Source organism: Phycodurus eques, chromosome 11 (assembly GCF_024500275.1).
Source record: "Phycodurus eques isolate BA_2022a chromosome 11, UOR_Pequ_1.1, whole genome shotgun sequence".
Taxonomy (NCBI): Eukaryota; Metazoa; Chordata; class Actinopteri; order Syngnathiformes; family Syngnathidae; genus Phycodurus; species Phycodurus eques.
Genome location: NC_084535.1, coordinates 26,506,291 through 26,531,120, shown reverse-complemented (window position 1 = coordinate 26,531,120; position 24,830 = coordinate 26,506,291). Strand labels below are relative to the sequence as shown.

Sequence of the window (24,830 nt, the reverse complement as noted above, 5' to 3'; positions counted from 1 at the left end):
GAAATTTCAAAGCAAAGCAAATTTATTTATATAGCGCATTTCATACACAAGGTAACTTAATGTGCTTTACATGATTTACAAAAAACAACTCATAAACACTTAAAACAAAGGAAAAAAATAAAATAAAAATACAATTAAAACAGCATATAGTGCAAGAAATATCATTTTAAAGTCAAAATGGTTTAAAAAGCATGGGAAAAAAGAATAATTTTTAACCTGCACTTAAAAACATGCACACTTGGGGCTGATGTCAATTATGTTGGCAAATTATTCCATGTCTGTTCACCATGTTTCCTTTGGACTCCGTGCTCCACTATTTGACCTGAGTCTGTCGATATCAGAGCCCAAATGGGTTTATATTCCATTAGCATTTCATTCATGTGTTCAGGATTTAAACCGTTTAGTGATTTATAGACCAGTAGCAGTAATTTAAAATCTCTTCGAAAGCTGACTGGAAGCCAGTGTAAAGACTTTAGAATTGGAGTAATATGCTCTGACCTCTTTGTTCTGGTCAGAACCCGAGCTGCAGCTTTCTGAATGAGCTGCAGCTGTTTAATGCTCTTTTTAGGGAGTCCAGTCAGAAGACCGTTACAATAGTCAAGTCTCCTTGAGTCCTGGTCTGCTTGACACATGCAAGCCTTCACTCTGGATATGATCTTCAGATGGTAAAAGGCAGTTTTAGTAATTGATTTGATATGACTGTTGAAAGTCAGGTCGGAATCCATCAGAACAACAAGGTTTCAGACTTGGTCTTTGTTTTTTAAAGAGAGTGACTCCAGGTATTTCCTAACAGCAATTCTCATTTCTTTATTGCCAAAAACAATTATCAGTTTTGTTGCGGTTTAATTGAAGAAAATGTTGGCTCATCCAGATATTTATCTGTTTTAGACAGTGACATAACACCGTAATTGAACTGTAGTCATCTGGAGACACTGCTAGATATAACTGTGTGTCATCTGCATAGCTATGATAGTCAAAATGGTTACAAAATAACTCCTTTCCTCCAGGTAGGACCTGAGCCACTTAAGGACTGTTCCATTTAGTCCTACCCACGTTTCCAACCTGTTCAGCAGTATATTATGATCTACCATATCAAAAGCCGCACTGAGTTCCAACAAGACCAGAATTGACAACTTTCCCGAGTCAGTAGTCAACCTTATATCATTTAGCACTTTGATGAGAGCAGATTCTGTACTGTGATGAGTTCGGAACCCTGATTGAAATTTGTCAAAAAGTCCATTTAAGTTCAAGAAATTGCTGAGTTGATTAAGAATAACTTTCTCAACAATCTTGGCTATGAAAGGAAGATTTGAGATGGGTCTATAGTTTGCTTCAGTACATATTTGCAACATGTCGCTGGGCCAATGACTGCAGTAGTACTTTCATCCAAATGTCACTTCCTATTCTCGGAAGTTCATTCTGAAGCTGTTGAACGTGAAGCTGGAAGAGTGATCGAAAAATTCAATGAAGAGAGTTGCACACGAAATAATGGGTTACAAATTTAAAGGACATGTCAGTGAAGGGCAAATCACATAAAAAAAAAAAACAATACAAAACAAATGTTTTGGAAATTAAATGGAATGTGTAGAAGCTATACTAATATAGTTCCAGGCCTCCTGTGAATTAAAATACAGTCGTCATCAGCGGGATCTCCCAATCAGCAATCAAATCAATCAGCATAAGTGAATGTGAAGCGAGTCAGGTGTTGATATTCTTTGCCAGGATGGAGAAGGCAGTCAGGAAATGAAGCCTAATGAAAGACACAAAGTGACTGTCATTATTTTATTGCTGCAGAATATTTGTACGCATTTGAGGTTGTTACACAAAACCACTGCACATACAAGTTGCAGGTTTGTGCAGGATTGGTTTGAGATTGACCAATCACGATCGTCTTTGCATCTGCAAAGTTGTAAAGAGTAACTGTGTTGATTATATTTTACTTTAATGTAAGGGTTAGGGTTAGCCTAACCCTACCCCGTTTGTGGTGATAATAATAATATACCCACGCAACGGTTCGTTTGTGACAGGTCAATTACGTGACGTCATCTTAAGTAGACATCTCCATGAAATGACATCATCGAGGAACGATTGTCTTATTTCTCCCAAACATTCCTACCTCCTCCTGCATCGCTCCTCTGTCAATATCCTGCCACCTCGATGGAATTTCTGGTGGGAGGAGCTCGCATGTAAAAAGAGCTTGGAGCTGGAACCTAGGACGTTCCAAATATAGGAATGAGATTCACCCAAAATCTCCGTGGCCTCACACGGAAGCAAAGTTTTTAAAGTGAGTTTTTCATGAAACCAGGTAAAAACAACACAGAAAATAACAGTTATGTAATCCTATCCTGAGCCAATTGTGCTGTTTCTTGAGTCTAAACAAAGAAAGTTCAAGTTCCTGTGAAGCGTGAATAAAAATCTCATTAATTTGACACACCACATAGAAAACGTGTTCCTAATAAGCCTGACAATGATGCAGGCGTTTGCGAAAAGCTTGGACAACAGTCAAAGCAGATACCTTAGCCGAAGCATCCGCAATCCATTCACATATGGTGGCGTAACTTGCTTGGCGTTGCCTCCCAGTCTTAGTTGCACCTGGTTTTTCACAGCGGCTGTGAGATGGGCGCGCATGGAGTCACAGATCAACAGGGACGGTGGCGCATGGAAAAAAAACATCTGGTCTCTTTACGTACACCTCACTCAGTCAAACTCTCATTTTCTCCTCGTCCATCCAGCCCTTTTGATTGGCCTTAACGATGACTTCGGCTGGAAACTTTTCTTTCGGCAGCGTCTTCCTCTGAAAAATCACAACAGGTGGCAGTTTCTGTCCATTACCATGGCAACCAAGCACAACAGTAAAAGCCGACTTCTCGTGCCCCGTTGTGCGTATCGCTACCGTGGTGGTCCCCTTCTTTTCTACAGTGTGGTTCACCCGGATGTCGAAAGTGAGCAGCACCTCGGCCATGTTGGTGACGTGGTTGGGCTGGATGTGTTTGTCAGCAATCTTTTTACCGCAGTAGGAGCGGAAGATGGCCAGTTTTTCCTTGTAATCCGCCGGAAGTTGCTGCACCACGGTAGTCCTTGCCCGGAGGGATAAATGGCACCATTTCATAAAACGAAAGCACCAAGACTGACCTCCTTGAAAATATTCGATTTTCATTTATTCTGTAAGCGTTATTGCCCTCAGTCGAATGGTGAATGTAGAGACGCTTCTCCCGGCTGTTCTTTGCTCATTAATCCATTGCCACCTCGCCTTGTTTCCGCGGAAACTCAGCTTCGTCTTCTTGACTTGGCGAAGCTCGTTTTCCTGCTTCCTCCACTTGCGAACCATGGATTTGTTGATCTTGAATTCTGTCACGGCATTCCCATATTCCTCCGTGTAAATAATAGCTTGCAATTTAAACTCTGCTTCGTAAGCGTCTTTCTTCGTAGGTGCCATTTTGGGGGGTCCTTAGCCAAACCGATTCACATACCGGAACTATATATCTATTGGGGGCATGTCTTTAGCGTCCTCTGTCACACGCACCCTTCCCCCTTTATGTCCGCATGCTGTCCTCAGTCACGTCCGCCTTCCTCTATATAAGCAGGAAATGCTCCCAGTCAGTCAAGCGGAGCACTCATTAAAATCACACAACATTTACAGATTTTGGAACTCGGTGTTCACATAAGGCGCGCCACATTATAAGGCGCCCTGTCCATTTTGGAGAAAAGTTAAGACTTTAAAGTGCGCCTTATGGTCGTGAAAACACGGTACTCTACCCACATCTGCTTTTGGCACACTTTGTGAAGCCAACAGCCTCAAAGTTGGGCTTTAAATTGGACAGTGATTGGATCGGCAAATTGGTGCGGTAGTCCTGTCTAGCTTTTTCACCTCAGGCAGCTAGCAAAGGTGAAGCCTTTTTTTTTTTTATTTATTTACACAGCAGCACTTTGAACAGTAATCTTCATCACATCTCAATTATATTACTGTAATGCCCTTTACTTTGGAGTCAGCCAGCCCTCCCTCAAACGTCTGCAACTGGCCCAAAATCAATTATGCTCATGCCATTATCTCCCATTGGCCGCTTATACCCAGAGCAGTGAGTTGGGGCGCGGGTGGGGGGGACATCTTAAATGGACCGTGTAGCTTAAAAAGGGTAGTGTGCTCCACCCTTATCAAAGCCCTGAACAGTATTTACCTGCACCTAGCACCTCCCGTACATGCCAAAATACTGAAAATTAAACTGAAACCGAAATAAATAATCAAAAGGTGAAATTCAGGAAGTTATAATTGATAAAAAAAACACTGATGAATGACATATTACCGATATCTTGCTGTCACTGCATAAGATGGAAATGAAGCGCTAAATCACAACACTGACTGAAAAACAACAAATTAAATAAAATACTGGATATTTTTTGTAATCTTTTTGACAGCAATACTTGTTTTGGTGTCAAATATTTTACTACAATCACAATTCATTTCAAACACCAAAACTTGGTAGCGTTCTCACAGTATCAATTGGTCGCTAGTTGTTGGGATCAGTGCTATGAGGTGGACATGTGCAGGGTGTAAATACTGTAGGTATAGAGTACACTTTCCATAATTCCACTCATTCCACAATCATAGGGCATTGTATCATAGGGATGGCACGTAAACTGGGTAAAGATTATGGCTTTACGTAAAGTAAGGAAACTGCCACTGCTTTTATGCTCTAATTATGGCAAGAGTACACTGGCTATGCAGTAGTTTCTGCAATTTCTATATCTTGGGCAGTCATCCTTGAGGGTAAATTTACTTGACTTTGAAAGGTCTGATGAGGAGGTTTTTTTTCTTCTTTTGCTTGGAAGTTCAATCTGGTGGAGTAATCACAGTTTGTCTTCCTTGAGATGTTATCTGGGTGACAACAGTTATTTTAATTGATTTTCCACGTATCTCTGATAAATCTACTGTGGTTTATCTTAAGCCCAGTACACTTAAAGACAATAAGCCTTTTTTTGTGCCCGTCTTGCCCCTTCTTGACCAAGCACGTCAAATGCCAGACAATCCTCTGTCTTATAAGATTACCCTATAAGATTGTCCTTAGGTCTGAGATGTGTTAAGAGTGGATTTGTACACATTTTAGGGTGCAAAACAGGTCAGGGCTGACAATCATAAATAATAAACTTGTTCAATATTCACAACCAAAACTGTTCATGTGTGTGGGGAACGCAGACTTCTCACCGTGAATTGTGACGTTTAATAGAAGACACCCAATCAATAAGTGCTCTGACTCAACAAAAGGAAAAAAAAAGGTGAATAAAAACAAAAATTTCTTACGCCATGTTGTTTTTTGTATGAAAGTGGGTTACCGAGACAGCAAGAAGTAATTTTTTTAGGACGTTTTACAAGGCTCCCAGCTGCCGCAAACTTCGGGAACACGAGGCAGAGATCGTCGTATACCAGTAAGTGTTTCTTCTTCTTCTTTGGTTTTGTCAGATCACATGTAATCATTAGTGATGGGACGAAGAACACTGGTGCGTCAGAGTGAAACCTTGCATTGGTGCGTGTATCGTTTTAAGAAAAAAATCATGTGACCAATACAGGAAGTGTGTCGTTTGGATGTGCTGCGCCAAATTGTGTTTATAAAGAAACAAACTATGTCGACATGTGGCGGATTTGTTGGATGGAGTTTTGCTGTTGCATTTTGGATTTTTGCCTGCCCTCTCCTTGTTCCACTGACTTCATGGATTGTTCCAAGAAGTTTTGCCCAGTCTGGAATAATTTTGATCTTTTGATGCCAAATAAGGTAAATATTCTTCTCCTTTGGGCATTGTTTCCTCTTAATTCTGTTAATGAAATATGTTTGTACTCTGTTCTGGTAAGAGGTTTGAATTGTTTTTAGATAAATTAACTTTTTATTTTATTGTCGGTGAAGTGTCTGCTCTGCTCCACAGAGCTATCTTACATCAATAAGAGCACTTCATTAATGCTGAGGAATTATAGAGCTCGCCATGGCAAATGAAGAATTGGCAGATACTCGTGAGTATCCCAGGTATGTTGAAATTCTCACAAAAAATTTGACTTTTAAAATTTGTCTATTATACACAAAATGCTTTGTGTGACTCTGTAATATTGTTTGTAAAAATTACAGTGCTTTAATAAGCTTTTAACAAAATATTTCCTTTTGGCTTGTAGTTCCTAACAAGCAAGAAGTGGATGAGGCTGTGGTCAACATGATCATCAAAGCCATTCACCATTGTTGAAAATCAGCTCACACTTAAATTTTTTTGCTCACCATCTTCATCTGTACCCAGTGAGAGTTTTTTCTCAAAGGCAGGGGAACTGGTGTCTAAGAGGAGAAATCGCCTTGGAGCAAAGACACTTTAAAAACTTTTATTCCTCAATAAAAATGCATAAATGAATACATTTTTAGTTTATTTCGTATGATTGAACATTTAAGTTAACGAAATTCCATACGTAAGTTAAAAATATTAATTCAGAATTTTATTAGACAAATGTTCTATATTTTACATGCCAACTAATTTTTGCATTTACACAAACAAGGTTTTAAGCAAATTTTAAACTTCTCAAAAACAACTCAGCAAACATCCATCCATTTTCTGAGCCGCTTCACCTCGCGAGGGTCGCGGGCGTGCTGGAGCCTATCCCAGCTATCATCGGGCAGGAGGCAGGGTACACCGTGAACTGGTTGCCAACCAATCACAGGGCACATACAAACAAACAACCATTCGCACTCACAGTCACACCGCCGGGCAATTTAGAGTCTCCAATTAATGCATGTTTTTGGGATGTGGGAGCAAACCGGATTGCCTGGAGAAAACCCACGCAAGCACGGGGAGAACATGCAAACTCCACACAGGCGGGGCCGGGGATTGAACCCTGGTCCTCAGAACTGTGACGCTGACGCTCTAACCAGTCGGCCACCGTGCCGCCACTCAGCAAACAAATTGAGTAAATGAAATTATACAATGATGAGATCATATTTTAAGTAAAGGACTAACGATTAAATATTATTTCACAGGGTGATGTTGGGTCTGCAGCATGTAAGCTTTTCCATTTTATTTTCATTTTGTTTACCTGCAATGATTTTAGAACTACTGCAGGAGTCACTATTGTGTGACCAATACAGTGCAGACACAGTTTGTGTAGTGTGTCAATACACTCCTTGAGGTATCATCATCCCCTCACTAGTGATCACGTGTAATTTCGATATCGGTGGTGGAACAGAATCTTTGTGTGGGGTGTTCTGTGTTGAGATTATCGGAGCCCACCACACACAATATGACCAGAACTGTTAAATGCCTGATTTTTTAAAATTTTTATATGTTGGGTCTGTCACAGATAAATAATTTTATAAGATTTGAAAAATCCTTGTGTATACCAGGCCTTAGCAACCAAGTACATTCGGAATGTAACTGACAATTAGTTCAACTAGTTTTGACTGGCGCAAATGAATATGGACAGTGGACTATTACTGACTCTGCGTCTGAGGTGACACGACCAATTAAAACTGCCCAACTTATGTCAAATGAACAGTCCTAAAGGCGATTGTAGGATGTGAACTTTAGAAATGCACAGTCCTCAATCAGAACAGATGTTTGCGCACCTCTCTAAAATGTTTCTAAAGACACCAATTTGGGGTGGGGGGCTCATAGGGTTGAAAGAGGGTGTCTGCTCAACTTGGGTACCTGGCACTGTATATTGATCAATTTAAATTGCATTAAAACACACAGCTGCATTTAATAGAGATCACTGTGCAAGTTAGAGATCACAGTATAGTAAGTAAGTAAGTTAGAGTAAGTAAGTTAGAGATCACAGTATAAGTTAATTACATACCCAGTTGACAGCATCAGGCCAATTCTGAGTCTCCAAACAGAAGGAGCAGTGTTTCCCATATTTAACTCCACCTTTACCCATTATTGAGCCATCCAAGAAGTTAGCTGTATAGAACTGGACTCCTGGTTGGGTGGTAGAAACCTCTAAAATGCGACCACTGACTGAATGGTAAACCCTGTAATCACAGGGTGGTAATGTGAGATAAACAGGTGTTGAGGATGTGGCTGTGTTTTTAATAACTGTGAACCTAACCTAGCTGCAATTCTTTCAGTCCATGGGTCTCCAGGTGATGACAGACAAAAGTTGTGGTCAAATCCTCCACCTGGAACTTTCTTTAGTTGAGGGCCAATCAGAACCGGTTGCCTGAGGTCAAAGGGCGAGCCATCCACTGCTTTGATTTCTCCTGTAGGTGAAACAGAAACATATGTTGCTTTCTGAATAATAAATCAAAATGAAAGAACGAGGAGAAGACTAAATGATGTTTGTACAGTACAACAGTCATAGATCACTTTCAATATACATCCATTCGTACACACTCAGTTAATTTATTTGTTCAGCCTTGCTTGTCCAGGGTTGTCAGATTGAAACTGTTCAAATTTGGGATAAAATATAAGTAACTATTGAGCTTGGTCATTTGCTTATTGCCTATAATCTGCAAGAAATCCTGTTTTACATTTTAGAGACACCTATTAAATAGTTTCACCTGTGGGGATAGATGTGCCATCCACTGGCAAGTAGGAATGAGCAGTGATGGACACTTCATGGTCATAGACATTATCTGCAGCCTGTACATACACATGAAACATAACTTAAAAAATAAAAAAAATGGTCAAGTGCATGGTCTCCAGAGTTTAGGCTCTCAGAGAAAATGATTTAATAATAATAACAACACCACATTTTATTTCAAGCGCCTTTCAGAGAACCCAAAGACACTAGTGGTGCAACGGATCATCTTTGATACATAATCTGTAGGGATACCTTTCCACGGTTCGGCACACGAGGTCCGCGGATGGGTTGGTGTCAGGTGAAAAAAAAAATGTTTTGCGTGGTTACATGAAAGCAACATGTTTAATCCACACTCACTCGTCAAAAGCAGCGTTAGACAGTAGTCGTATCTATTATGGTGCATGGTTTAAGGCCTTTTCACACAGTACTTGGCGATGCGATTGACGCCTGCAACTTTCTCATTCATAGTGTATGTGCTGAGGGGCCATTGCACATTTTGCAGTCTTGCGGAGCTGGGTGACAGTTGGCTCCGATGGTGGGGAAAGATGCCGGTCCGACGTGGCAGGCCCAAACGTATTGTGAGGGTCTGCTGGGAACGTCTGGCGGAATCCCTTGTCAGAAGGAGTTTCAACTCCCACCTCCGACAGAACTTTGCTCATGTTCAGAGGGAGGCGGGGGACATCGAGTCCGAGTGGACCATGTTCCGCGCCTCCATTGCTGAGGCGGCCGACCGGAGCTGTGGCCGTAAGGTGGTTGGTGCATGTCGTGGCGGCAATCCCCGAACCCGTTGGTGGACATCAACGGTGAGGGATGCCGTCAAGCTGAAGAAGGAGTCCTATCGGGCCTTTTTGGTCTGTGGGACTCCTGAGGCAGCTGATGGGTACCAGCTGGCCAAGCGGAATACAGCTTTGGTGGTCACTGAAGCAAAAACTCGGGCATGGGAGGAGTTCGGTGAGGCCATAGAGAGAGACTTCCGGACGGCTTCGAGGAAATTCTGGTTTCCCCACATTAATGTATAAGATGATCAAACTAAGGAAAATAGACAACTATAACCCAAGTGAACTTAAAATGCTGTTTTTAAATGATTTCATTTTCATTCATTTTCCATACCGCTTATCCTCACAAGGGTCACGGGCATGCTGGAGCCTATCCCAGCTATATTCGGGGAAGAGGCAGGGTACACCCTGAACTGGTCGCCAGCCAATCGAAAGGCACATATAAACAAACAACCATTTGCAGTCACATTCACTTCCAGGGACAATTTAGTCTTCAATTAACCTACCATGCATGTTTTTGGGATGTGGGAGGAAACCGGAGTACCCGGAGAAAACCCACGGAGGCAAAGGGAAAACACGCAAACCCCACACAGGTGAGGCCGGATTTGAACCTGGGTTCTCAGAACTGTGAGACAGATGTGCTAACCAGTCGTTCACCGTGCCGCGTAATTTCATTTATTCATTAATTTTCCATACCGCTTATCCTCACTAGGGTCGCGGGCATGCTGAAGCCTATCCCAGCTCTCTTCGGGCGAGAGGTGAGGTACCCTGAACTGGTCGCCAGCCAATCGCAGGGCACATACAAACAAACATTCGCACTCACATTCACACCTACAGGCAATTTAGTCTTCAATGAACCTACCATGCATGTTTCTGGGATTTGGGAGGAAACCAGAGTACCTGGAGAAAACCCACGCAGGCACTAGGAGAACATGCAAACTCCACACAGGTGAGGCCGGATTTTAACCCTAGTCCTCAGAACTGTGAGGCAGATGTGCTAACCAGTTACCACCATGCCGCCTGATTTCCTTTATTAAGGAAAAAAAAAACTGTATGAAAAAAGTAATTACCCATCTTGTTCAATCATGAATTAATTGTGGCTAATTACAATTTTTTGATAGTTTTCACTGATCACACCCAAGCCTGATTACCCCCAGACCTGTTCAATCAAGAACATCCCTAGCCACAGTTAAGTTCAGTGTTCATGACACAACAATGAGGAAGAGATTGGGCAAAAATATCATCCATGGCAGAGTTCCAAGGCGAAAACCACTGCTGACCAAAAAGAACATAAACGCTCGTCTTACTTTTGCAAAAAAAAAAAAATCTGAATGATTCCCAAGATTATTGGGGAATATTATATGGACTGACGAGATGAAAGTTGATGTTTTTGGCAGGTGTGTGTCTTGTTACATCTGGCATGAAGGTAGCACAGCATTTCTGAAAAAGAACATCATGCCCACAGTCAAACATGGTGATGGCAGTGTGATGGTCTTGGGCACCTGGACAACTTGCTGTGATTGATGGAACCATGAATTCTGCTTTTTTTTTTTTTTTAACTCAATGCCAGTAATAGAACATGCTTAATTTCAGTTGTTGCTACTGAGGATGGCCCAACCAGTTATTATGTTTAGGGCACCATTATTTTTTCACACAGGGCCGAATAGTTTTTATTCTTTAATAAATGCTGTTAAAAAAACAGCATTTTAAGGTCACTTGGGTTATATTTGTTTGATATGTACATTTGTTTGATGACCTTAAACATTAAAATGGGGAAATTATGCAAAAATATAAGAAGTTGAGATCGGGGTTAATACCCTAACCCTGTAACTTGCTTCTGAGCTTTTAGCCTCAACATGGTATGCTAATCAGTGGATAACAATATTCTGTAGCTTTGCAGGATGGTGGTGACTTAACTATTATACAACCCCAATTCCAATGAAGTTGTGACGTTGTGTTAAACATAAATTAAAACACAATACAATGATTTGCAAATCATGTTCAACTTATATTGAATTGAATACACTACAAAGATGAGACATTTCATGTTAAAACTGATAAACTTTATTGTTTTTAGCAAATAATACTTAACTTCGAATTTTATGGCTGCAACACGTTCCAAAAAAGCTGGGACAGGGTCATGTTTACCACTGTTACATCACCTTTTCTTTTAACAACATTCAATAAATATTTGGGAACTGAGGACTCTCATTGTTGAAGGTTTGTAGGTGGAATTCTTTCCCATTCTTGCTTGATGTACAGCTTCAGCTGTTCAACAGTCCAGGGTCTCCGTTGTCGTATTTTACGCTTCATAATGCGCCACACATTTTCAATGGGAGACAGGTCTGGACTGCAGGCAGGCCAGTCTAGTACCAGCACTCTTTTACTACGAAGCCACGCTGTTGTAATACGTACAGAATGTGGTTTGGCATTGTCTTGCTGAAATAAGAGTAGACTTTCAACACCGTAAAAGTAGTTCTGCCTGTGTCGAGCAGCAACCTACGACTGTATCTGTATCAGAGCGGACTTGATGCGTGAGAGTTAACTGTTGCGATAAACCTGTATTTGAAGTAGGACTCCTGACATAGTGTTGTTTCGCTCGCGAACGTTTCGTTCAAAAGAACAAATCTTGTCGGTAAACGTAATGGGCTGAATTAGTTTATGAAATGATTTCGTTCTTTGAGCTCTGCCACCGTCAGCCAGCCCGCTCGGACCGGAAACAGAAGCGTTCGAGCCGACTGGGACCGGAAACAGAAGCGTTCTGTGCAGTTTCGACTTGTCAATTGACACGCGCAGCTTTTGCGGCGGAGAAGATCCGGTCAATTTTCAAAATACAACACATTGACAGGCAAATTGCAAGACAGCAGAAATTATATAAAGTGGTCATTCTTCCTCTCCTGCCCGGTAACAAATGCCACACGGCCCAGTACCAGTCCGCGGACCGGTGGTTGGGGACCACTGATATAATGTATTGCATGGTACTGAACTGTACAGCACATCCTGAAAGGAATAACTCTGATATGTACATCTCAATAAATTTGAATATTGAAAAAGTCAATTTATTTCAGTACTAATACTTCAGGTCTTCGTTTGCTGCAAGCTATAATCAACAAAATTATACATATGGATAAAAAAATATTTAATATAATAGTATTTCACTCTGAGTGTGTGTAGAGCATTTCTGAGTTTCACTTTTTGAATTAAACTACCTAACTAAATTACGCTTTTGACACTATTCTAATTTCTTGAGATGTACCTGACCTGTATTACTTACTATTTTTATGAATACAAAAGTAACACTAACACACGTGGAATTTAAATTTGCCAACAAAATATTATTATATATATTATGATATATTATTACAAAATAATATATCCACCAACCTCAAACCCCATGAAGTCCCCAAGTCCCCAAGAAAGACCAAATCACTTTCAAAGTAGGACAAATTTGACGCAAGTCTTCTAATGTCTTTTACCTGTCCAGCAAGGTTGAAATAGGAATGGTTCGTGAGGTTGATTGGTGTTGTTTTGGACGACTGGGCTTGATACTCTACAGTCAGTGTTTCCTCCTGAATAGAAAACAAAAATATCACTCTGTAACATATTAAAAATTATTCATCATTTAAGGATACAATTCATATTATTAAAAATTGTGGTTTAAAAAACTCGTCATTCTACCACACTCTGTTTAAAGCTGCAGTGTGTGGTGTTGAAACTGCCAACAAGATTTGGATGTAGCCTCACTTCACTACTCCCTCGCCCTCCCCTCTGTTCGAATCCGCGCCCCTCCCGGGCGGCCGAATCCAACTCACCAGCTGGCTTTCCTGTGGTCACCTTGTACAAGCAACTTTGCCATTTTTGGCATGTCTTGTTCACCAGTAGGTTAAAAAAAGAAATACAAAATTGTCATACTGTACATGTGACAAACTAACGTGGCATTATAGTTAGAAAATTATTAGCATGAATGTTAAATGTCATTCATTATTAGCCCCGTTTAGCAACAAGTAGCTTTGATAAAAGTGATAAATATCAATACCCCACATTGTAGTTTAGAGGCACTCTCCGGTGAATTTATATCCTTTGCTGTTAAGTTCCCAAGAGGAGAGCACGGCTACTGGTGAACCTGGCCGAGTACATCTCTGGGAGGTATGCTATGCATTGTATAGTAGTCACATGATTTGTACACACGCATTTACACACACACACACATTTTTAGAAACTGTAAATCACAGGTGAAAGCAAATTGTCATCACCTACCCTGATTCTTGCTAAAAATTGTACCAAAACATCCAAAGTGCCATATGTAAAATATGCTGAGCTGTTGCAAAAGCATTTTTGTTACCAAACCCATTTTCAGAGTAACTTGAAAAATAGCTGACTTCTGCTTGCAAAATGAGTTAGCCATCAATTCGTTGTATCTGTATAGGCAATAGGCGGGCACGGTGGCCGACTGGTTAGAGCGTCAGCCTCAGAGTTCTGAGGAGTGGGGTTCAATCCCCGTTCCCGCCTGTGTGGAGTTTGCATGTTCTCCCCGTGGCTGCGTGGGTTTTCTCCGGGCACTCCGGTTTCCTCCCACATCCCAAAAACATGCATTAATTGGGGACTCTAAATTGCCCGTAGGTGTGAATGTGAGGGCGAATGTTGTTTGTTTGTATGTGCCGTGCGATTGGCTGGCAACCAGTTCAAGGGTGTACCCCGCCTCCTGCCCGATGATAGCTGGGATAGGCTCCATCATGCCCGCGACCCTAGTGAGGAGAAGCGGCTCAGAAAATGGATGAATGGATGTATAGGCAATATGACGAGCCAATTAAACATTTATTTCCAGTGATAACAGCCCTCAGAAGGACATTGAAACTACAGTGGGTACGGAAAGTATTCAAACCGCCTTAGATTTTTCACTCTGTGTTATTTTGCAGCCATGTCCTAAAATCATGTAATTTCATTTTTTTCCCCTCATTAATGTACACACATCACCCCATATTTGAATTTTTTCCAGATTGATTAAAAACAAAAAACTGCATGCAGAGAGTTTTAACATACATGACAAAACATATTTTTTCCCCTACTAACTGTTTACTTCACCTTTAAATTAAAGATAATGAAAATACATATATCTGTCATTTATTTGAGTAATGAAAATGATGATGTGATTACAAAATGTGTTTTTGAAAGTAGTACGGTAATTAGTCACAGAGTAAGAAAAAAAAATCATAGATGCATCAATTCAATTCAATTCATCATTGAATTCAAACTGTTGTCATTTCAAATTGTCAGGTGGCAAGATATGCCCACAACTAACTGCAAATTTGACCGATTTGTAGTTCAGTTTCTTGCAATATGTCGATTCTTGGAGTGGAGGAGATTGTGGTTGTACTGCGAGGTACCACTGTACTATTTGTTTACCTGCAAGGTGTAGGTAACAGAGACCTGCATCTCTCCAGGGTAGCCCTGGTCTCCATCTGGACTGGTAAGACACATTTTCACACCACCTTCCACTGCTGTAGCAATCCAAATAGCCTAAACACAGAATCAAAGTAGAAAAAAAGAAAATATTTACGATGAATTCTTGACGGGATTTGATTTTACTGCAAGAGATTGAGGCAAAATGTAAATGTTACAGGGAATTACTCCATCGAATCACAACACAAAGACAGACTGGGTGCAACCTGGAGTTTTTGTGTCAGAGATGTCAGAACATCTCCAATAAGATCAGTCACAATGTTGAGTTGTTTATTTATTAATATAAAAGGAAGTTCATGTTAATGTACATTCATATGTATTTCCAGTGCCATGAAAAAGTATTGGCCCCCTTCTCAAATTCTTATATTTTTAGATAGTTTCCCCACTTTAATTTTTAAGATCATAAAACAGACATAACGACCAGACAAATAAAACACAAGTCAACTTAAAATGCTGTCTTAAAATGATGATTTCATTTGTTAAGGAAAAAAAATATTCAAAGTTACCTGGCCCTGTGTGAAAGCGTAATGGTCCCCTAAACCTAATAACTGGTTGAGGTATCCTCAGCAGCAACAACTGAAATCAAGCGTTTTCTACAACTGGCAATGAGTTGATATTTTGGCCCGCTCTTGCTTGCAGAATTGTTTGAATTCAGCAAAAATGGAGGGTTTTCGAGTATGAACGGCCTTTTTAAGGACCTTCATGCTAAAAAAATGGTCGCCGGTTCGTATCCACGTCCACGGCCGGTTCGTATCCACGTCCATGTCATCGTTGTGTCCCTGGGCAAGACAGTTATCCCACATTGCCCACGAACAAATGTGGTTGGATGTTTGGTGGTGGTCGGATGGACCGTAGGCGCAGAATGGTAGCCACGCTTCCGTCAGACTGCCCAAGGGCAGCTGTCGCTACACGAGTAGCTTACCATCACCACGGTGTGGCTGTGGAGTGAATGAATAGTGCGTGCAATTGCAAAGCGTCTTTGAGTATCAAGAAAATTACTATACGTTTATGTAAAATTATTATTACATTTAATGGGGTCTTGCAAATACTGAATTTTTAATGGATAAATGCTATTCATGAAGTAAAATAGTAGGATAATATTTACAATAAACATTGACAACTTTCAACATCCATGATTATTGCTGCCTCCACGACAGACCCGCATGAACAGACCAAAACGGAGTGATTCATGTAATTTCTATTTTGTCTTACCTTATTGAAGCCATGCAGCCCTCCATGCAGGGAATTAGGTCCATTGTTGATATCTAATCGATATGTCTTTCCATCTGCTACAAAACATCCTTGCGCAATCCTGTTGGCTACGCGGCCCACCACAGCTCCAAAGTACCGCTTGTCTGACACATAACCTGGCAACAGGAGGCAGATGTGCTACTTATGTCATGCTATTCAGTTAATCATACTTGCTTTAAAACATGTTAATTTAGTAATGCACAAACACAAAACTACAAATCAACACTGATATAGGCCTACTGCTTACCTTGCAGGTCATCATAACCCAACACTACATCTTCCATCTCACCGTCTTTCCCCTTGGTCCAAACAGACCTGATGATGGCACCGAGTGTAAGGACCTCCACTTTCACTTGAGAGGACTGGAGTGTCCACAGATCCACCTTGCTGGGCGAATTCCCCCACAGTTGACATCGAACCTGTGTCATGTTATTCAACAGCATAGGGCTGAATCTGCAAGAATGGGATTTTGTTATGTTTTTTTTACTGCAATATATTTACCCCATGAAATATATTTATTATTCATATGACTATTAAGAGTTGCAAAATTACAGCAATTTTTAAAGTTGGAACCTTTCCGTGAGAATTAATGTAAATAAACCAGAAATTGACAAAATTGAAGGTTGCCTCTTAATAGGGAATTTAACATATCCATCCATCCATTCTGTGAACCGCTCATCCTCACTAGGGTCATGGGTGTGCTGGAGCCCATCCCAGCTGACTCTGGGTAAGAGGCGGGAATACACCCTGAACTGGTCATCAGTCAATTGAAAAGCACATATAAACAAACAACCATTCGCACCCACATTCACACCTACTGACAATTTCGTCTTCAATTAACCTATCTTGCATGTTTTTGTAATGTAGATAGAAACTGGAGTACCCGGTGAAAACCCACGCAAGCACAGGGAAAACATGCAAACGCCACACAGGAAGGCCGGATTTGAACCGAGGACCTCAGAACTGTGCGGCGGATGTTCTAACCCGTCATCCACCTCTCCACCAACTTTAAATACAGTTGGGAAAATATATATTTCAGCATAACACAACTAAATTTAATGCAAATACCGTTGAATATAAACAGCTCATTGCCTGACAGGGTTTAGCGGAGAAAAAAAGGAAGCTAGGCTAGAGAAGCTTGAGGGAAGATGCTTTTGTATTTGCATGATTTTAGGAGGGAGAAGGGCTTTTCATTTAAAGGTCCCATGCCATCATTTTTTTCCTAATCTTTTATGTCCTTTTATCGGGTTTGCAAGATAATTGAGGTTGAAAATGCCCAGGATGTCCTTTTTTCAAGCTTTTTCTCAATTAATATTCAATAAATAAATAACCTTTGCTCTGATTGGATTGCTGTTATTCTTAATTGAAATATGGAAAACAGCTTTGCTCTGATTAGTCCTTGGCAATATCACGGCATCTTGTGGATTGTGGCGGCCAAGCGTTCATAGCAACGTCGCGCTTGGATCCTTTGATATTGGGTCTTACTACCATTGTGAAGCAAAATTCACAATGATAGTAAGACCTAATATCAATCAAAATCATCATCATTCAAAATTCAAGTGTTGGATTTTTTCCCCCACAAATAGGGTACTTAAAGTTAAATAGGGTACTTAAAGTTAAAGTTAAAACATGGTTTAAAATAAAAAGAGAGGGGGATATTTTGAGGTGAGGCTCGTCCTCCGGTCCCACTCACATACATTTTGGCGAGAATGAACAAGCTTCGCTATTTCAGCCACACCAAATATAAATATAGTTAAGTGTTGTTGTAAAACACAACATATGTATACTTTATAGACTGCATTTGTGTTATGATCAGTGCCCTGAATCTCCTTGCGGAGCGTGGCTGGCGCTCTGTTCCTCTTTTTCCACTCCCTCTCGAGCACTGATCACCTCTTCGCCTACACACCTGGTTTCAATCAGCACTCATCACAGCTTGCACTTCAGCCTGGCAGTTCCAGTGTTCCAGCGCCAAAGTATTCTCGCACCTCCGTGGTACAACGGCTAACTCTTTGCTCTTGAAAGACGATTACCGGACTACTTGTGCATATAGTTACGATAGTGTGTATTGGTTTGGAAAAAAAAACGGAATTAATTTAGGAGAAAAGAACAAGCCGGAAGGAAGCGAGGCCTGCGTTACTTCCAGTTTAGTGTGATTTTAAGCTTAACCGTTAAAATCTAATTATTTTATCTCCAAAAGGGACACCATGTCTCTTTTTAGATGTGTAAAACTTCAGGACAAAGTGACGAAAACCTCGATGTCTCGTAATCTGAAGGTTGCTAACTCTTACATAAGAGTTCTCGATAACCAGAGGTCTTTTGTCAAAATGATATAGGTCGTGATTTTTTTTATAGAAAATTTAATGAGATCTAACAGGGGGATCTACAGGGGAACAATGCAGGGAAAAAGCAAAAAAAAGGACAGACAAACATTGGTAGGAAGAGGCTGAACTTGTGATGTTTGGGTGGAACGAGCATGGGGTGACAATGCATATAGCTGGGGGTTCCTATTCTCGTTAATTTAAACCCAAATATGCATCAATCTTTACTTTTAGTAGACCGCAAGTTGGACTTATGTGCGTGGGACACAATTTAGGCAGGCTGGTCGATCTCCCGAATGTTTGGCCGGTCCGGTCCACATGGGGAAAAGGTGGATTTGGCGGAAAAAGGAGGATGGAAAAAAGGGGGGGGGGGGCTCGTGATGAAAGGTGGGGCTTCCTGGCTGAGCCATTCTTCGGCATGTTGGTTGAACGAGTGCGCCAGTAACAAAGGGGGCTCCGGCCTTTATGCCCAGCCGAAAAGTGTGTGGTTTCCCCCCACCATGGTCGGAACTTCTCGACCTCACGCACCAGCTCGGGCTCCTTCCCTGCCATAGAGGTGACATTCCACGTCCCTAGAGCCAGCTTCTAGAACCGGGGATCGGATCGCCAAGGTCCCTGCCTTCGGCCACCACCCAGCTCACATTGCACCCGATGCCTATCGCCCCTCCCACAGGTGGTGAGCCCATGGGAAGGGCGGGACCCACGTTACCCCTTCGAGCTGTACCCATGGGTGCCGGCTCGAAGGCCACCAGGCGCTGGCCTTCGAGCCCCACCTCCAGGCCTGGCTCCAGAGGGGGGCCCCGGTGACCTGTGTCCAAGCAAGGGAAACCGCAATCCATTAACAAAACCCAAATATGCATCAATCTGTACTTTTAGTTGACCGAAAGTTGGAACACAAATTAAGCAGCCTGGTCGATCTCCCGAATGTTTGGCTGGTCCGGTCGGCACAGTGCGAACAAGTGGATTTGGCGGAAAAAGGAGGATGGAAAAGGGAAAAGAAATAAAAGCAAAGCAAATATATTTATATAGCGCATTTCATACACAAGGCAACTCACTGTGCTTTTCATGATTAAAAGCATTTAAAAAAAAAAACAGCTTATAAACATTTAAAACAAAGAGAGAAAATATAAAATAAAATAAAAATACAATTAAAACAGCATACAGTGCAAGAAATATCATTTAAAAGTGGAAATGCTCTAAAAAGCATGGGAAAAAAGAAGCGTATTTAACCTGGATTTAAAAACATGCACACTTGGGGTTGAGGTCACTTCTGTTGGCAACTTATTCCATTTGTCCGCAGCATAATAGCTAAATGCTGCTTCACCATCTTTGCTTTGGACTCTGTGCTCCACTATTTGACCTGAGTCTGTCGATCTCAGAGCCCTACTGGGTTTATATTCCATTAGCATTTCATTCATGTCTTCAAGACGTAAACCGTTTAGTGATTTATAGACCAGTAGCATAACTTTAAATTCTATTCTAAAGCTGACTGGAAGCCAGTGTAAAGACTTTAGAATTGGAGTAATATGCTCTGACCTCTTTGTTTTGGTCAGAACCCGAGCCGCAGCATTCTGAATGAGCAGCAGCTGTTTAACACTCTTTTGAGGGAGTCCAGTCAGAAGACAATAGTCAAGTCTCCTTGGGATAAAATCATGGATGAGCTTCTCCTGGTCTGCTTGACACATGCAAGCCTTCACTCTGGATACGTTCTTCAGATGGTAAAAAGCAGTTTTAGTAATTGATTTGATATGACTGTTGAAAGTCAGGTCGGTATCTATCGGAACACCAAGGTTTCAGACTTGGTCTTTGGTTTTTAAAGAGAGTGACTCCAGGTATTTACTAACAGCAATTCTCTTTACTTTATTGCCAAAAACAATTATCTAAGTTTTGTTGTGGTTTAATTGAAGAAAATTCTGGCTCATCCAGATATTTATCTGTTTTAGACAGTGACACAACACCGTAATTGTACTGTAGTCATCTGGAGACACTGCTAGATATAACTGTGTGTCATCTGCATAGCTATGATAGTCAAAATTAAAGTTCTGAAGAATTTGACCCAAGGGTAGCATATACAGGCTGAACAGGAGGGCCCAAGAACTGACCCTTGAGGGACTCCATAGGTCATTACCATTCGATGAGATTGAACACTTCCAATGGTTACAAAATAACTCCTTTCCTCCAGGTAAGACATGAGCCAATTAAGGACTGTTCCATTTAGTCCTACCCACGTTTCTAACCAGTTCAGGAGTATATTATGATCTACCGTATCAAAAGCCGCAGTGAGGTACAACAAGACCAGAATTGACACCTTTCCCGAGTCAGTATTCAACATTATATCATTTAGCACTTTGATAAGAGCAGATTCTGTACTGTGATGAGTTCGGGGACCATGATTGAAATTTGTCAAAAAGTCAATTTAAGTTCAAGAAATTGCTGAGTTGATTAAAAATAACTTTCTCAACAATCTTGGCTGTGAAAGGGAGATTTGAGATGGGTCAAACGCTTGCTAACATGGAAGGGTCTAGCGCTGTATTTTTTAGCAGAGGCTTAATGGCAGCTACTTTAAGAGCTTTAGGAAACTCGTTTGACTGAAATCAGCAATTGATTATTTGCTGTAAATCAGCTAACACAGACTTCGCAATAGCTTTGAAAAAGTCAGATGGTATTGAGTCAAGACAGCTCGTTGTTTTCTCTACAGTTTTTTGGTCAATTGTATCAAATTCTGACATGGTAATTGGCTGCCGACCGGTTCAGGGTGTACCACCCGAAGATAGCTGGGATAGGCTCCAGCAGCCCGCAATTTTAGTGAGGATAAGCAGTAAAGAAAATGGATGGATGGATGGTAATAGAGTTTTTCCTGGGTGGCTTCAGATGTAGTATCATTTTATCATTTTGCTGATTTGTGCTAATATTTAACCTGATGGATTGTATTTTTTCACTAAAATAACAAGAAAATTCATTGCATTTATCTGCTGTTAGGAGTTCTGGGGCTATCTGATCCGGGGGGGGGGGGGGGGGGGTTATGAGCTTGTCAACCACGTTGACATTCTCACTGATGATTTCAGAAAGGTGTTGCTGTCTAGCCCTGACTAACTCTTGGTTAAAATTTCACCACTGAATGGTGTTGTGGACCCAACCACAATGGCGTTTGTTTTTCCGAAGACGTTTGGACGAGTACAGAGCCACAATACAGGTCAAATCGTTGTCCATTCCTGCTCCTGTATGGCAGGAGGAAATGCTGTCTTCGCTTCCCCGAAGAGAAGACCCTCCTCTCCCGCGTTGACAGCGCCAATGAAGCAAATGCGCATTCAACATGTGTGTTTTACTCCCGCGATCAAAGTCAACCGAGGGAGACGAGGCGAAGTGAACTTTCAGGTTCGGTGTGAAGGCAGCATAAGAGGCATCGCAACAGGGCAGAAAACTCAGGCAATTGCCTTGGGTCCCTACCTGAAGGGAGCCCCGACAGACAACTGACACTGGCCTATATCGATGACAAAACAATGACACTGGTTTAAACAATACGACGACAATGTGGTTGGAATGTCCCACAGAGGGCACATTACTAGCTGTTTCTGACTGGCGACTAGAAGGTGGAGACATCTGATATTGGTCCATATCAACAACACAACTGCATATCCGGATTCGGGAAGCTCCCTAATGAGGTCGCTGTCTAGCATTTGTCAAACACAACGGAAAACAAAATGAAGAAAACTTACACTAAAGGTAGTGGGAAAGCGGATCTGTTGCACAAGAAAAGCACTGATGCCAGATTGTCACAGTCCCACTAACCATCGGAAATGTTACTGCAATTTATTAGCTAACATTTATTAAACAGCAGACCAGCTCATAAACTTAATAAGAGACACAATAACGGTTTCCATTCCTTTTTGTTTTTTCTTGGATTTGTTTTTATCATTCAGAAAATTTTACACTTTTTTTAAATTTACACAATGTAAAGTTTTCATTCAGGGTTGGTAGTTATTTGTTATTGGTGCTATATGTCAATTATTTAATAAAATATATATTTGCTTATCCATTGTCCTATTTTTTTTTGGGTGGGGGGGCTCCATGGTCCTTCTTTCCTGGGGGCTGCAGGGGATCGAGAAATGCCCCTGCGTTCTGCGTGAGAGATCATCAGGGGTACCGCACGAAATTATATTTCCCTAATGTCAGATAATATATTAATCAACTATATTTATATTTGTTCATCTACAGTAGGTGTCCCCAACCACCGGTCCGCGGACCGGGTACCGGGCCGTGAGGCATTCGTTACCGGGCCGCAGAGGAAATAAATGACCAATTGATATCATTTCTGTTGTATTGCAAGTCGCGTGTCTGTGTGTTTTATTTTGAAAATTGACCGGATCGTCTCCGCCACAACAGCTGCGTGTCCCGAGTGACTGCACAAAACGCTTGTTTCCGGTCCGAGCGGGCTGCCTTAAGGCGGCAGAGCTCAAAAGACGAAATCATTTCATAAACTAAGTCAGTTCATTACATTTACTGGAAAGATTTGTTCTTTTGAACGAAACGTTCAAGAACAAAACAACACAATATCAGGAGTCCCACTTAAAATACGGGTTTATCGCAACAATTAACTCTCACGCACAAAGTCCGCTCTGATACAGACGAAGGTTTCTGCTCGACACAGTCAGAACTATATATATATATATATATATATATATATATATATATATATATGTATATATGTATATATATATGTGTGTGTGTGCGTGTGAACCGTCAACACACAATTTATTTCCTTTCTTTCTTTCCGTTGTGTCTTGAAAGTCACGACACGTCACAATGACTCCAGTTACGTTTTGTTACCGTAGTGTGGACGACGCACAGTGAGTAAAGAAGTCAAACAAATACCTTCAAAACAAGCTATCTTCTTGTACTTAAATTCTTGCAGGCATGACGCAGCTGTGGCGTATTGCTATGGCGTACTGCGGTCAAGCCAGGTGCCCCTAATTTTGTTCACACTAGGCATTACGGTAATAAATTGCCAACGAGTGACGAAAGCCACCTTAAAAAATAAAAGCCTACCTATAATACGGACGTCAATGCTTCGGTTAGAACGCAACCAGGAATGCAATTAATTCGAATCTTGAGATGCATTAAAAAATAAACTTTATTTGATATCTGCATTCGTGACTGCAAGTATATCGTTTTTCAAAAAAATATTTAAAAAATAAATAAATGGATTGCACTTATATAGCGCTTTATCTACACCATCACAGTGCCCAAAGCCTCACATTCACAAACTCACACACACATTCATACAACAATGGGCGATTGCTACCATGCAAGACGCTGCCAGACCCACTGGGAGAAAATTAGGGTTCAGTGTCTTGCCCAAGGACAGTTTGTCATGCAGACAGTTGTAGCTGGGACTCAAACCACTTACCCTGCAGTCACTGGACGACCTGTTCTACCTACTGAGCCACAGTAGACTCGTGGATTTCCTACTGAAACATGGCGTACGCTCAAATACAGATTCCGCACAAAATTATCCAGATGTGTGAATCTGTGCGTACACATGAATCCATGCACATTTCCTTCGTACATCCCAATCAACGTAGAATTGAGCGCACATGTTGGAGTAGCGCTGGGACAGTGGACGAGTGGTTAGGACATCTGCCTCACAGTTCTGGGGACCGGGGTTCACTCCGGTTTCCTCCTACATCCCAAAAACATGCGTGGAAGACTCAGAGTAGAGCCGCTGCTCCTGCGTATTGAGAGGAAATTAGGTGGATCGAGCATGTGATTAGGATTCCTCCTGGGCGCCTCCCTGGTGAGGTGTTCCAGGTACGTCCCACCGGGAGGAGACCCCAGGGACGACCCAGGACACAATGGAGAGACTATGTCTCCCGGCTGGTCTCGGAACGACTCAGGATCCCCCTGGAAGAGCTGGATGAAGTGGCTGGGGAGAGGGAACTCTGGGTGTCCCTGCTAAAGCTACTGCCCCCGCGACCCGACCTCGGATAAGCAGAAGAAATTGGATGGATGGATAAGTGTTAAGATAAAGTATATTTTGCTGTTAAAGTTCAGTACGGGTGAAACAGTGGGCGACTGCTTCGTACATCTGCCGCACAGTTCTCAGTATCCGGTTTCAAATCTCGGAGTTTGCATGTTCACCCCGTGCCTGCGGGTACTCCAGTTTCCTCCCACAGCCCAAAAACATGCATGGCAGGTTAATTGAAGACTCTAAATTGCCCGTAGGTGTGAATGTGAGTGCGAATGGTTGTTTGTTTATATGTGCTGGCGACCAGTTCAGCGTGTACCCAACCTCTTTGCTCAGATTCAGCTGGGATAAGGTCCAGCACGCCCATGACTTTAAGTAAGGATAAGCGAAATGGACAATGGATTAATGAAATGGTAATCCACTTGACAATAGACTCCATAATCTTTCCCCCAATGCAATCAATTAATTCATTTTGAATTTGTTTTCCTAAATAGGATGTATGATTGTCTCCCCTTTCC

The 24,830-nt window shown here is 41.6% G+C and overlaps 1 protein-coding gene and 1 long non-coding RNA gene across 8 annotated transcripts; one reads left to right on the top strand and one right to left on the bottom strand.

The window, feature by feature from the left end:
* On the bottom strand, positions 1 to 23,308 carry galm (galactose mutarotase). 7 transcript variants are annotated; one of them, XM_061690217.1, is made up of 12 exons: positions 23,220 to 23,308; positions 16,277 to 16,482; positions 15,991 to 16,145; positions 14,722 to 14,835; positions 12,795 to 12,887; positions 10,690 to 10,758; positions 8,520 to 8,601; positions 8,069 to 8,219; positions 7,817 to 7,991; positions 2,691 to 2,794; positions 2,516 to 2,609; positions 1,677 to 1,750 (listed from the first exon to the last, which is right to left on the bottom strand). In XM_061690217.1, exons 2-10 carry the CDS (start codon positions 16,470 to 16,472, stop codon positions 2,702 to 2,704), a joined length of 1,128 nt encoding a protein of 375 aa, XP_061546201.1. In that variant the 5' UTR covers positions 16,473 to 16,482; positions 23,220 to 23,308; the 3' UTR covers positions 1,677 to 1,750; positions 2,516 to 2,609; positions 2,691 to 2,701. The 7 variants fall into 7 exon arrangements, with proteins under 7 accessions (XP_061546202.1, XP_061546207.1, XP_061546205.1 ...); XM_061690216.1 differs by having other exon boundaries at positions 2,516 to 2,794; XM_061690218.1 differs by lacking the exons at positions 2,516 to 2,609; positions 2,691 to 2,794 and having other exon boundaries at positions 1 to 1,750.
* LOC133409770 (uncharacterized) lies at positions 5,489 to 6,409 on the top strand. Its single transcript, XR_009769459.1, has 3 exons — positions 5,489 to 5,765; positions 5,914 to 6,011; positions 6,155 to 6,409. It is a non-coding gene; the product is annotated as an uncharacterized LOC133409770 (long non-coding RNA).
* Positions 23,309 to 24,830: the final 1,522 nt, after the last annotated feature.